Below are 14,412 nucleotides of genomic sequence, written 5' to 3' on the forward strand. Positions count from 1 at the left end.
CACCCCTGGAGCGAGGGGCCCAGCTTCCTAGCCCCACCCCCTTTCTTGTTTATTCCTACTACACATGCTGCTTCTCTTCTCTTAAGCACAGAGTTGGGCAGTAAGCTCCGCCCCCATCTTCCATAGAAGGGAGAGCTGAAGTCGGGAAGAGGTGGAGGGGAGGAGCTCCCAGACCCCTCACAAGCTGCTGGCCCACTGGGAACTACTGAATCCGTTAGTAGAAGGGAGCAACCCGAGCGTCCATTGTTGGCTGAGGACCCCTGAAGAACAGCAGGCAGTCTGCTCCCGCCTTTGAGAGCCTTTTCCCGCCAGCCAAGCCTGCTCACAGGTAGGGCCAGCTCCCCGGTCTGCCTTCCGGGGACCGCAAGAGCTATCCACGAATAGGAGCTGTTTAAAGCACCTGTGTTAGGCTTTTTTTTTTTTTTTTTTTTTTTTTTTTATAGAACTGGAAGGACAACATTCATTGCGTTTGATGTTCTGGGTCTTGTGTCCAAGAGAGGAGTTGGGTGGTGGGAAAAGGTACACGAGGGAAGATGGAAAGTGACAACTTTGATTACCTTTGAACAGGTAGCCATGACCTCACTGCCCACTGAGACCACTGGAGACCCCGATTTGTCTTCTGGGCTGTTGCCAGCCAGCTCCACTCCAGCCAACCAGAGCGCAGAGGCCTCGGAGGGCAACTTGTCTGCGACGGTTCCCCGAGCTGCAGCAGTCACGCCGTTCCAGAGCCTGCAGCTGGTGCACCAGCTGAAGGGGTTGATCGTGATGTTGTACAGCATCGTGGTGGTCGTGGGTCTGGTGGGCAACTGCCTGCTTGTGCTGGTGATCGCGCGCGTGCGCCGGCTGCACAACGTGACTAACTTCCTCATCGGCAACCTGGCCTTGTCCGACGTGCTCATGTGTGCCGCCTGTGTGCCTCTCACGCTGGCTTATGCCTTTGAACCTCGCGGCTGGGTGTTCGGTGGAGGCCTGTGTCATCTGGTTTTCTTCCTGCAGCCGGTCACCGTCTACGTATCGGTGTTCACACTCACCACAATCGCCTTGGACCGCTATGTGGTTCTGGTGCACCCGCTACGTCGGCGCATTTCACTGAGGCTCAGCGCCTACGCGGTGCTGGGCATCTGGGCATTATCTGCAGTGCTGGCGCTGCCGGCCGCAGTGCACACCTATCATGTGGAGCTCAAGCCCCACGACGTGCGCCTCTGCGAGGAGTTCTGGGGCTCGCAGGAGCGCCAACGCCAGATCTACGCCTGGGGGCTGCTTCTGGGCACCTATTTGCTCCCCCTGCTGGCCATCCTCCTGTCTTACGTACGGGTGTCAGTGAAGCTCAGGAACCGCGTGGTCCCTGGCAGCGTGACCCAGAGTCAAGCTGACTGGGACCGAGCGCGTCGCCGCCGCACTTTTTGTCTGCTGGTGGTGGTGGTGGTAGTGTTCGCGGTCTGCTGGCTGCCGCTGCACATTTTCAACCTATTGCGGGACCTGGACCCGCGTGCCATCGACCCCTACGCCTTCGGGCTGGTGCAGCTCCTCTGCCACTGGCTTGCTATGAGCTCCGCCTGCTATAACCCCTTCATCTATGCATGGCTGCACGACAGCTTCCGAGAGGAGCTGCGCAAGATGTTGTTGTCCTGGCCCCGCAAGATTGTGCCTCATGGCCAGAACATGACCGTCAGCGTGGTCATCTGATGTCGCTCTGCCAGGTCTGAGCTGGGGAACTTCATATCCCTTAGCCCCAGAGGTCATCCTGAGATCTTATTCCCAGCACTAGAGTTAAGCCAACACATGTGAATTCCCACCCAGCCCTTTTGATTTGTCTGGTCTTTGTGTTTCTGTGAAATGTTAGGTGGGCTTTGGAGTAGAAGAGCCTTGGGAGAGAGAGAGAAGCAGATTTATCAGGTCTACCCCCGAAAGCAAAACACAGCTATTTTTCTGGGTTCAGAAAAATGAATCAGTAGCAGGCTTTTCTTTTTTACTCTTTGAGTACACTGTGGGTGGAATTTAAATGTGGTGCTGGGGTTGGTGAAGATCTTCACTTTACCTTTTTAAAAGGCCCCAGCTGAGATATAATGACTGTTTTGTCTACCTGAGACTTGGATTCACTATGATTTCAGATCAATTATGATGCCAAATCAATATCCAGGATTTTAACATTTCCTGAGGAAGATCTTTATGTTCCAAAAAGATTTTCATTTTAAAATCATTTGGATTTATAGTACAAATCCAGTTTCAGGTTACATTTCAGGAGGTGTTATTCTTGTCTCCTTTCCAACTCCTCAGCTACCATATTGAAAGGATAAAGGAAACAGGTCAGTTAGAAGACAGCTCACCTAGCCCCGGGTTCAAGTCTTGCACAACAGGGTGTGACAGTGCATGCCTGTGAGCCCATGACTCAAGAAATAGAGGAAAAGGGATCAGTTCATGATCATCCTGGGCTACATAGGGAATCTGAGACCAGCCTGGGCTACATGAGAGGAATCAATCACTATAGAGATAGGCAAATGGGAAGATGTGGTTCTCTTAAGGACACATGTACCTGTCCATGAGGACAGACATCATATGTGTGTGTGCGTGCACACACAAGCAGTGTTTACGACCAGACAGAAATGCTCAGTGTAAACTGTGTGCAGTAGCATTCTCCTGCATCCTCTAATTGCTGAATTTCAACAGATCAACAGCTGCCATCTGACTGCTCAGCACCTGCTCCCTGGAGATTCTTGCAACATATCAGCCTAGAAGCCAGGGCTGGAAACAGATTACTTAAGGATAGCCCAGAAAAATTAACTTCCATCCACAAGATGCACAGTTCAAATGCTAACCACTTTCAGGGCTTCAGGAACAGGGAAGGCTCTTGGGGGTGAGCCTGGGTTGATGATCAGCACATTAACCTTTTCAGAATTCTGTTAATGAGGAACGTGTTTGGGGCCTCAGTTCCCAAGAGCCTCAATAATGGATGCTGAAACAGCTACTGGTTTGGTGAGAGAAGGAACTTTGGAAAAAGATACATAGTATCAACCCAAGGTCTGTGAAGTGTGTGATGTGAATTACTGTCTGTAGCAAGTGTGTGGGGCTCTAGTGCCACTCCAGGAAGGTCTCCCCTCTCTTCTATTACTGTTGAAAAGAGACTAGCTCATTTATCCGAGTGCTGTACAAGAGGAGATTTGGTACCAAAATGACAAGGGTTTAGTTTTCACATCTACAGCCGATGGGGGTATGAATATTTGCACTAAGCAGCACCAGAAGTTGTTAGTAGCTACAGCGTTTCATTCCATAGACTGAAAAAGGTTGAAACAGGTTAAGATGGGAGATGGTAACTACTTCTGGCCTTAGCACCTAATTGACTTTGAGCTTCATCTAGAGACTGGAGCATGGAGAACCTATACCCTAATGATGCAGCCCTCTCCCAAACACAGTGTTACAAAAAAATTGTATTTGCTAAGCATCCCAGAGATGGGCTTTTGTGTTTCCTAAGCCAGAGCATATTTTTAATGGGCACCTGTGGAGAGAACAGGAAACGGGGTGGGGGTGGGGAGGAAGGGAACAAGTGGGATTTGTTAGAGAGGGATTGTGTCAATTTTGGCCTTTTTTTTTTTTTTTTTTTTTTTTAATTACTGGCTCTCAGCCATGGCTACTCTTAGAACCCCTGGGGAAATATAAACCAAGCCAAACAAAATACATTGATGTCAATCCCTGTCAGCCCTCCTCCCATCTAATCGACTTGAGATAGGGTCTGAGAGTCTGCATTTTTCAAAGCACTTCTGGAGATTTTAATGTGCAGCCTAAGCACTGACCCCGTTTCCCAAACCTGCTCAGAAATGCCTTTGTGACAATTCACTTGTACCCACTGAAGTTGTTAAGAATCTGGACATGACAGTGAGTTCTACATCACAGTTGGAGACAACCCAGTCAGTCTTTAGACAATCCCTGTACTATCAGCTTTAGAGGATAATCCTCATGATTAGAATATTTAGGCATTCATCCAAGCAGTTCCTGTGTAGAGCATCAGTTTAGAAGGAACGTTATTCAGTTTTAGTTAAACTGCATTATAAATTTACCCACCATGAAATAGTCTAAGACTTCACTGTTAAAGTGTTAAAAAAATATAAATAAAATGTTCCCTGATTAGTTTAAGGTCACACTGTGAAAAGGAACTGTCCTTCCTAAACTAGGAAGATTGCCACCAGTTTGTCATGCAGTGACTTAAAGTTTTAAACATTTGTATAGATCCTCTGGAGAGCCTAAAGAGGGTGGTGGATTGGGCTGTGCTTATAAGCATCTTCGCATATTGTGAAGCTGGCAGCTGAACAGCAAGTGATTAATTGTTACCCGATGTGATATCTATTTAGAAGCAGTTTGTCAAACAAACTGACTTGTAAAAACATCTCTCAGAGATGGGTTCCAGAGAAATCTGCATAGGCTTATGCATAGGAATTGCATTTCATAACTCATTTTTGGTTAGTAGCAAGTGTCTAAGACAAGTAGGCAGGCTTACTCCTGCAGGAAGTGAGTCAAGACCAAAGCTGGGAACTGAGCCAGCCTGGAATTTGGCAGCTGCCTTTCTTCCCAAGGCTGACAGGAGGTTCTGTAATCCCTTTTGCAAGCATTGTCAGCAGGCCTTGAGTTTGGCACATGATCAATAGATTTATCTCACCGAATTGACAGGGGAGTATTTCAATATGTGTTGGCAACAGTGACCTGGGAATAGCAAGTGTGAGGGACACTGAAGTAACAATACTCCAAGCGATGTAACCTTGTCTAGCTGCTCTGATGGTTTTTCAGGCTGCTCTTTTACCAGGGCAGCTCATTTTCAGGTTTATTTTCTCTGGTGAGCTATTGGACCACCTTTGGTTCTCACTCCTGAACACCTAGTAGTCTTTCAGATGCAAGACCAGGAGCTGACCTCATGGACACTCATGTAAGAATATCCCTTGGTGGAGAATGGACACAATACTTATCCCTCACACAGAGAGGTTGGGAATGCCTGTCTGTAATGGATTTATGTCTGCCCATTGGTTTCTTTGCAATATGTGTGAGATATCTTTATAGCTGAGTCAGCATGGGAAGTTTCTTAGGCTGGGACTTGTAGTGTGTTTGACATAATAAATATTACAACAGTGGCACAGTCTCCAGCTGTGGAATTAATACACCTCTCCGAAGTCACTCCAAGAAAATCTTACTGCGAACCTAGATTTTATCAGTTTTTACTAGTTTCAGAGATAAACGCTTCATGCTGGCTGTCCTGTGACTGTCTGTCCCCAGTCTACATGATGCTAGCATTTTAATGTATGGTATTAAGATCTTTCTATCTCAGAGGTTGGAGCCTAAATCCACAGTCCATCAAAAGAGAAGAGGAGGATTTCATGCTGAGTTTCTATGCTGTCATGAAATAGATAAACATTTAATGGGCAGTATTTTATCAACCATTTCCCATATATAGCTTGGAAAACTCTAAAAACATATACTATATGGGTCAATAAATAAGATCTATAACATTTTAAACCATGAATGATGGAGTTAAAACAATTTTTTTGTCTTTTGTTTTTTGTTTTTTGTGAGTATAGGTTATAATTTTAACATGGATTTGTGGGTGGCCAGCAAGATGGCTCATCTGATAAAAAGGTGCTTGCTACCAAGACTGACCATCTAAGTTAAATTATAGCATCCACATGGTGGAAAGAGAGAACAGGCCCTCTAGTTTTGTTCTCTGACCTCCACATACTCTGTGGCACGCCCATACCCCCAAATAAATAAATGCACTAAAAGTGAATTTATGGAAGAGTAGATAGATGGCTCAGTGATACTTGCAGCTTAATCATGAAGACCTGAGTTGGATTCTAACACCTACATGGGGTGCTTCACAAAAGGCCTGTGATTTTAGCACCAAGGGAACTGACAGTGTTTTCTGGCCTTTGAGAGCAGCAGCACACATTTGGTTATTTGTACACACACATACTCACTCTCTCAAAGTGAAATAAAAAACATTTACAAATGGATTTATGAACGTATGCCCCCTGGTTCTACTCTTTAGCATGAAATAAGCTAATGCACAAATACTGGGAAAGGAAGATGTTCAGATCAGATGGGAGTTAGTCATGGTTCACCAGAAAGAAGCCTACACACTTAAAGTCAGTCTTTGGAGGCAGTAAGCTCATTGTGACAACCATGTACAGACATTTCTAACAGGTTTTAAACAGGTTTATAAATGTAAATATCTTAGATATTTGAGTGCTCTATTTGCATGTACACCTGCATGCCAGAGAGGACATGGGATCTTACTATAGATGATTGTGAGCCACTATGTGATTGCTGGGAATTGAACTCAGGACATCTGGAAGAGCAGCCAGTGCTCTTAAGCACTGAGCCATCTTTCCAGCCTCCTAACAGGTTTTTTAACTATTCTCTGCTACTCAAATGTCCCCCTTTTCATTTTTATTCCTCTGTTTTGCCATTTGTACTTGTTACTCTCCACTTACAAAATACCTCCTGTCTGAATAAAAATACCTTCTGCCCTAAGGATAGGGAGATGATAGGATTCAAACACTTATCTTCTATTTGGTTCTTGTAAAGGAGAAACCACTGACTCCATTGTCGACATAATAGAGGACAGCATGTACCATGAGACCAGGTGTGTCCAGGGCTGCAGTTCACAGTGTTGCCTGTACCCTGTGGGATCCAGGAGTTCTTCTATCTGCTGTTTAACAGTCAAGTTTCAGCCTCAGAAATCTGCCAGAATTTTCACAGAACCCTTAACTTCATAAACCTCACTGAGGGCTCTCAAGAGGACCAAACGGTCAAAGGTTAAATGGTTTCATTTGAGCATCTCATGTTGAAGTGAAGAAACAGGATCCAGCAAAAGCAACAAATGGCCTGTGCTTTTAAGTATTCTCTGCCTTGTTTCTTGGCTCTCACAAAATATTTTCTTGGCTTGCAGGTAGCTAAGTCTCCTGGTCCCAGAGCACATACCCTCCTTCTGGACGACAGCCACTGATAAATGGAGTGCCATGCTGCTGTCATTTCCATGACCCCTCTGTTACAGCCAGGCAAAGGAGAAAAAAAATCCCTTTCACTGAGAAAATCAGATTGAGAGTTCATGGGTGAACTAGGAATCAAAGTTAGGTGCTAGGGTGGCACAATCACACCTACCTTAAGTTCTCACCCCAGGAGTGGGCTTAAGGTAGTGGCTACCCCATGGTGGGCAGATTTGCTGTCCAATCTACAGCCTGGGTACTCATAAGCAGAGTCCCTCGAGGAGAGGAGATTGTCCTTCTGAGCCACTGCCCTTAGGTAAGACAAATCCGGTGGGCACAACATCCCCGTTCAATATTATAGGCAGGTGGACAATAAGAATGCCTGTCAATACCTCTCAATTTTACAACTCTTTCCTGTGGACAGGTCTCCATGTATTCCCATTTCCTACCTAGTCCAACCCCACCCCACCCTGCCCTTTATTTCTCTCCAGGATACAAATGCAAAATTTGAGACCAGTGTTACTTTCTGGAAGAGGACCAGTTAGTTGACAAGCTTATACTGAGACTGATCCTGGCCAGTTCCCCTGTATACCTGCATCAGTAGAAACGATCTGGCCAGATTCAGGGTGTTAGTTACTCTTCTCTGTGACAAGATATCTGAAAAACAACACGTGGAGGGGAAACCTTATTTTGGCTCAGAGCTTGTGAATCCAGGCATTCATGGTGGGGATTAAGCAACTGGTTAATTGTGTCAGGAAGCAGAGAGAGATGAATACTGCTGCCCAACTCATTCAAGACTCCAGGTCATGAAAGGATACCACCCACATCACATGACCCAATCTAGACATTTCCTCACAGACATGTCCAGAGGTTTTTCTCCAAGGCGATTTCTAGACTATGTCAAGTTGACAATATTAGCCATCAAATCAGGGTAATATTGCCTACCTGCATTAACTGAAATGTAGAGGCGGAATCTTCTCCACAGGAGAAAGGTGGCAGGGAGTATCTCCTTTGGGGCTATAAATCCAGAAGGTCCATGAACAAAGTACTTTATCTTATCTAATCACAGTTGATATATTTAGATATAGTAGATGTTCATTCACTACATAAATGTGAGGTGAGGTGTAGGGACATATAAGGATGGGACAGTAACCTATGGTTAGAAGGACCAGAGGGTTTTTTTTTTTTAAATCACTCTCAGTCTGGGAATAAGAGGGTTGAAACTTTAAGAGGAAGGGTCATTTGGAGGAGATTGTCTCTAGAGGAGCTGTAGCCTTTGGAGGAGGAATGGAACTAGCCCTAAGTGTCGCTATGGAGAGGGAGCCTATGGCAAAAGTTATGTTTGCAGGAAACTTTCCAGCAGGTGCAAGGATCACAAAAATGACATACACCATGCAAATTCAAAAGAGGTACTGCTCATACTTGGCCTTGGGGCTCCTAGAACCTTCATGGATAAAATGCCATTCCATTCAGACTCTAAAAGATGCCTGAAACCTTAAGTAACTGAAGAGGGTACTTTGGACCAACATGCCTCAGAGGTAGCAGAACTAGGACAGGGGGATGTAGAACAGAAGAGTGTAGGCTGTGCTTACAAAAGTCGGGAGGGGACAGACTGGCCCTGAAAGATGAATAAAGTTGGTTAAATTAGTTGTTTTTGCTATGTGTTGGGCACAGTGCCAAGGACCTTACATTGTTCATCTCTTTACCACGTTATTCCTGTTTCTCAGAGAGGAAAACAAACATTTAGAGAAGTTGAAAAATTTGCCAAGATGTCACCATGATAGGTGGTAGCGCTGGGCTACACATTCCAAAGACTGCAGCTGAAACAAACAATGACATTGTACTTGGAATTCAGCCGGAAGAGCCTGGCCCTTTAGGAGAGGTAGTAGGAAGCTATGGAAGGTTTAGAATAAGGAGCAGAAAGAATGAGTTTCAGGACTAAACTCTAGGCCTATGACAACAGGGAAAGAGGGAGGCCATGTATTAGCTGCTTTTTTTCATTAGTGTGACCTAATTCCTGATGCAGGTAGCACAAAGGAAGACATTTCCAAAATAAAGAAATATTAAAAATTAAGTTGGTATTTTGGCTTATGATTTCAGTGACTTCAGTCCACAGTTCTTGGTGCCATGGACTCTAGACCCATGGAGAATCAGACCATCATAGTGTCAGGAACACATAGAGGAAGAGGCTGTTCGTGGTGGATCAGGGATGAGGTATACCTTCAAAGGCTTGCTTCCAGTGAGCCATTTCCTTCAGTTGGGCTCTGCCTATTAAAGTTCCTATGGGTCTTTTCCTCATGACACATGACACATGATCAGGGAAGAACAGAAGTGAGGCCAGTCTGTGTGTTGGTTTTTGAGATGTGGTAAGCTACAGCTTTGGGCTGAGTAACAACTGATCACTAATGATGTCTGCCAGCCCCCGAAGGTCTTGTGACTCACATTCTATGTGCTACCAGCACTACTGATCTTAGCAGAGAACTGCCAGAAAGTTAATTCCTACCTACCTTCCTTTCTTTCTTTTAACGCCCTAAGATATTCATGAAATGTGGAGACCATAAATATGGATGAGAGATAGCATAAGGAGACTCCACATTCACCTACAACTGTCCTAATTACTTTAAGTTTTTCTTTTATCATGCTAATTATTTCAGATGGTAAAAACAAGATGGCTTTCCATCCTCGAGCAGGCAAAAGACTTTCTCTTATGCAGTGGTTCTCAACCTTCCCAGTGCTGCGACCCTTTAATGCAGTTCCTCATGTTTTAGTGACCCCCCCACCACAAAATTATTTTCATTGCTACTCCACAACTGTAAATTTGTTACTGTTATGAATTGTAATGTAAATATCTGTATTTTCCAACTCCTACGAAAGGGTCATTTGACCCCAAAGGGGTCAACACCCGCATGTTGAAAATCAGTATTTTTCTGTGAGGCAGCTGGCTCCTCAGCCAAACAAACCTGTGCTCTTTGCAGAGGCTTCCCAAGCAAGAAAGTCTCGCATGAGGTAGGATTCACTGCCTTCCTAAGCCTTTTTCCTTGCTCTCTCTGGCAAACATTTATTACCCTGCTCCATCTTTCTGGTGTTGCTGCTGGCTATTTTCTACTTGAGTGAAAGGAGGCAGGATGTGCTACTGCATGGAGGGATGCCCTACAAAACACACAATTGTGGCAGTCATTTATCAGACCATTATCCTTCAGATCTTCATTATAATAATCATCAGGTAATGTTCTGGGGCAGCTGCTGAAGCCTGGATTAAAATCAGGTTATCTGTACAAAGGAAGAATCAATGTAATGCTGGACCATGTGTGAATCTTTCCTGTTCACTGTTAAGGTCGTTAGGATGTGTGTCTTCACTATCTATTCATCAATAGTGATTGGCTTTGAGTTTCTGTAGTAACTCAGGGTTAAATGTGCACATCTCTGCATTCAACATATACTCCTAGGAACATGATCAGGTTTGTTGTAGACAAGAAAACTTCTGGATACACATAGCTGGTAGAACAAGTCACAGCTCCACAGCATGAAACTGATGTTGCCTTTTCATTTCAGGCTGTTTCTCTAGTCCGGGTAAGCACTGGCCATATTACAGATTTCTAGTTGCAGCTCTGCCAGCTAGGCCTTGAACAAGACTCTTTTCCAACACTTTTTAAAAAATGATTTATTTCTATCTTATGTGCATTGGTGTTTTGGTTGCATATATGTCTGTGTGAAGGTGTCAGGTGCCCTGGAACTGGAGTGACAGTTACAAACTGCAATGTGGATGCTGGGAATTGAACCAGGACCTCTGGGAGAATAACCATGGAGTTTTTTCTCTAGGCCCTCTTTTCCAACATTTAAGCATTGAAACATGATATTGTGATTTACAAAGGTCACACATTTCAGTTACACACACACACACACCCCTAAAGAAATAGTAATCCTTAGAGACTTTCTCTTGCTGTGCTAGAACACTCTGATAAAAAACAACTTAGGGAGTAAAGGATTTATTTCATCTTTTATTTCCAGGTCACAACCCATCATAGAAGGAAGTCAGGGCAGGAACTCAAGGTAAGAATCTGAAGGTGGGACCACTTGCTATTTCGTACAGGATTACCTCTAATGAGGAAAATAACTCATAGCCAAGGGAGTCCAGCAGGAATCACGAAGGATGCTGCTGGAGGCCCACTTGTTTACAGACTTATGGTTAGTTAACTTTTAAAAATATAGTCCAGGACCATCTGCTCAGAGAATAGTGCCACCCTCAGGGGGCTAGACCTTTCTACATCAATTAATAGTCAAGACAATACCACACACACATGTCCATTGATCAGTCTTTTAAACCATTGATCAATCTGTAAATATCTTCATCAAAATTATAGAAGAAAACGTCCCTAACCTAAAGAAAGAGATGCCCATGTACATACAAGAAGCCTACAGAACTCCAAATAGACTGGACCAGAAAAGAAATTCCTCCCGACACATAATAATCAGAACAACAAATGCACTAAAGATAAAATATTAAAAGCATTAAGGGAAAAACGTCAAGTAACATATAAAGGCAGACCTATTAGAATTACACCAGACTTCTCACCAGAGACTATGAAAGCCAGAAGATCCTGGACAGATGTGATACAGACCCAAAGAGAACACAAATGCCAGCCCAGGCTACTATACCCATCAAAACTCTCAATTACCATGGATGGAGAAACCAAAGTATTCCATGACAAAACCAAATGTATACAATATCTTTCCACAAATCCAGCCCTTCAAAGGATAATAAAGGGAAAACTCCAACACAACGAGGGAACTCCAATAACAAAAGAACACACATGATATGCACTCACTGATAAGCGGATATTAGCCCAGAAACTTAGAATATCCAAGATACAATTTGCAAAACACATGAAACTCAAGAAGGAAGACAAACGAGTGGATACTTCGTTCCTTCTTAAAATGGGGAACAAAATACCCATGGAAGGAGTTACAGAGACAAAGTTCAGAGCTGAGATGGAAGAAAGGACCATCCAGAGACTGCCCCACCTGGGGATCCATCCCATAAACAACCACCAAACCCAGACACTATTGCATATGCCAGCAAGGTTTTGCTTACAGGACTCTGATATAACTGTCTCTTGTGAGTTATATGTCAGTGCCTGGCAAATACAAAAGAGGGTGCTCATAGTCATCTATTGGATGGAATACAGGGCCCCCAATGAAGGAGATAGAGAAAGTACCCAAGGAGCTAAAGGGGTCTGCAACCCTATAGGAGGAACAACAATGTGAACTAACCAGTACCCTCCCTCCCCCAGAGCTTGTGTCTCTAGTTGCATATGTAGCAGAAGATGGCCTAGTCGGCCAACAATGGGAGGAGAGGCCCTTGGTCTTTTGAAGATTATATGCCCCAGTAGAGGGAATGCCAGGCCAGGAAACAGGAGTGGGTGGGTTGGGGAGCAGGGTGCGGGGAGGGTATAGAGGGCTTTCAGGATACCATTTGAAATGTAAATGAAGAAAATATCTAATAAAAAAAAGAAAGGGTATGAAAAGCAGTTTAGAAAGCCAGAAAGATTCTCTGCCATTGATGATATGTGAACATAAAGAAGAGGTGACCAATTGCCATTAAAGCTCTTATACAAAATGGGTAGATTCTTTTTTTTTTAAGTTTTTATTTATTTTTTTTAATTTTTTTATTACGTATTTTCCTCAATTACATTTCCAATGCTATCCCAAAAGTCCCCCATACCCTCCCCCCCACTTCCCTACCCACCCATTCCCACTTTTTGGCCATGGCGTTCCCCTGTGCTGGGGCATATAAAGTTAGCATGTCCAATGGGCCTCTCTTTCCAGTGATGGCCTACTAGGCCATCTTTTGATACATATGCAGCTAGAGTCAAGAGCTCCGGGTTACTGGTTAGTTCATAATGTTGTTGCACCTACAGGGTTGCAGATGTCTATAGCTCCTTGGATACTTTCTCTAGCTCCTCCATTGGGGGCCCTGTGATCCATCCAATAGCTGACTGTGAGCATCCACTTCTGTATTTGCCAAGCACTGTCATAGCCTCACAAGAGACAGCTATATCAGGGTCCTTTGAGCAAAATCTTGCTAGTGTATGCAATGGTATTAGCGTTTGGAGGCTGGTTATGGGATGGATTCCCGGGTGTGGCTGTCTCTGGATGGTCCATTCTTTTGTCTCAGCTCCAAATTTTGTCTCTGTAATTCCTTCCATGGGTGTTTTGTTCCCAATTCTAAGAAGGGGCAAAGTGTCCACACTTTGGTTTTTATTCTTTTTGAGTTTCATGTGTTTTGCAAATTGTATCTTATATCTTGGGTATTCTAAGTTTCTGGGCTAATATCCACTTATCAGTGAGTACATATCATGTGAGTTCTTTTGTGATTGTGTTACCTCACTCAGGATGATGCCCTCCAAGTCCATCCATTTGCCTAGGAATTTCATAAATTCATTCTTTTTTTTTTAATATTTTTTATTAGTATATTCCTCATTTACATTTCCAATGCTATCCCAAAAGTCCCCCATATCCTCCCCCCCACTCCTCTACCCACCCACTCCCACTTTTTGGCCCTGGCGTTCCCCTGTACTGGGGCATATAAAGTTTGCAAGTCCAATGGGCATCTCTTTCCAGTGATGGCCGACTAGGCCATCTTTTGATACATATGCAGCTAGAGTCAAGAGCTCCGGCGTACTGGTTAGTTCATAATGTTGTTCCACCTATAGGGTTGCAGATCCCTTTAGCTCCTTGGGTACTTTCTCTAGAATTGGGAATAAAACACCCATGGAAGGAGTTACAGAGACAAAGTTTGGAGCTGTGACGAAAGGATGGACCATCTAGAGACTACCATATCTAGGGATCCATCCCATAATGAGTTTCCAAACGCTGTCACCATTGCATACACTAGCAAGATTTTGCTGAAAGGACCCAGATATAGCTGTCTCTTGTGAGACTATGCTGGGGCCTAGCAAAAACAGAAGTGGATGCTCACAGTCAGCTACTGGATGGATCACAGGGCCACCAATGGAGAAGCTAGAGAAAATTCATTCTTTTTAATAGCTGAGTAGTAATCCATTGTGTAAATGTACCACATTTTCTGTATCCATTCCTCTGTTGAGGGGCATCTGGGTTCTTTCCAGCTTCTGGCTATTATAAATAAGGCTGCTATGAACATAGTGGAGCATGTGACCTTCTTACCGGTTGGAACATCTTCTGGATATATGCCCAGGAGAGGTATTGCTGGATCCTCTGGTAGTATTATGTCCAATTTTCTGAGGAACCGCCAAACTGATTTCCAGAGTGGTTGTACAAGCTTGCAATCTCACCAACAATGAAGGAGTGTTCCTCTTTCTCCACATCCTCGCCAGCATCTGCTGTCCCCTGAATTTTTGATCTTAGCCATTCTGACTGGTGTGAAGTGGAATCTCAGGGTTGTTTTGAGTTGCATTTCCCTGATGAT

At 44.2% G+C, this 14,412-nt stretch overlaps 1 protein-coding gene across 1 annotated transcript; it reads left to right on the top strand.

Moving 5' to 3' along the window:
- Nucleotides 1-265: 265 nt before the first annotated feature.
- On the top strand, nucleotides 266-1,686 carry Prlhr (prolactin releasing hormone receptor). Its single transcript, XM_021152424.3, has 2 exons — nucleotides 266-328; nucleotides 568-1,686. Exon 2 carries the CDS (start codon nucleotides 574-576, stop codon nucleotides 1,684-1,686), a length of 1,113 nt encoding a protein of 370 aa, XP_021008083.1. The 5' UTR covers nucleotides 266-328; nucleotides 568-573.
- Nucleotides 1,687-14,412: the final 12,726 nt, after the last annotated feature.

The sequence above is a fragment of the Mus caroli genome, unplaced genomic scaffold, assembly GCF_978045245.1.
Source record: "Mus caroli unplaced genomic scaffold, Mus_caroli_1 scaffold_20, whole genome shotgun sequence".
Classification (NCBI taxonomy): Eukaryota; Metazoa; Chordata; class Mammalia; order Rodentia; family Muridae; genus Mus; species Mus caroli.

Bases quoted from the DNA above. Each gene is read 5' to 3' on its own strand.
- Prlhr (XM_021152424.3), top strand. From the start codon at position 574: ATGACCTCACTGCCCACTGAGACCACTGGAGACCCCGATTTGTCTTCT.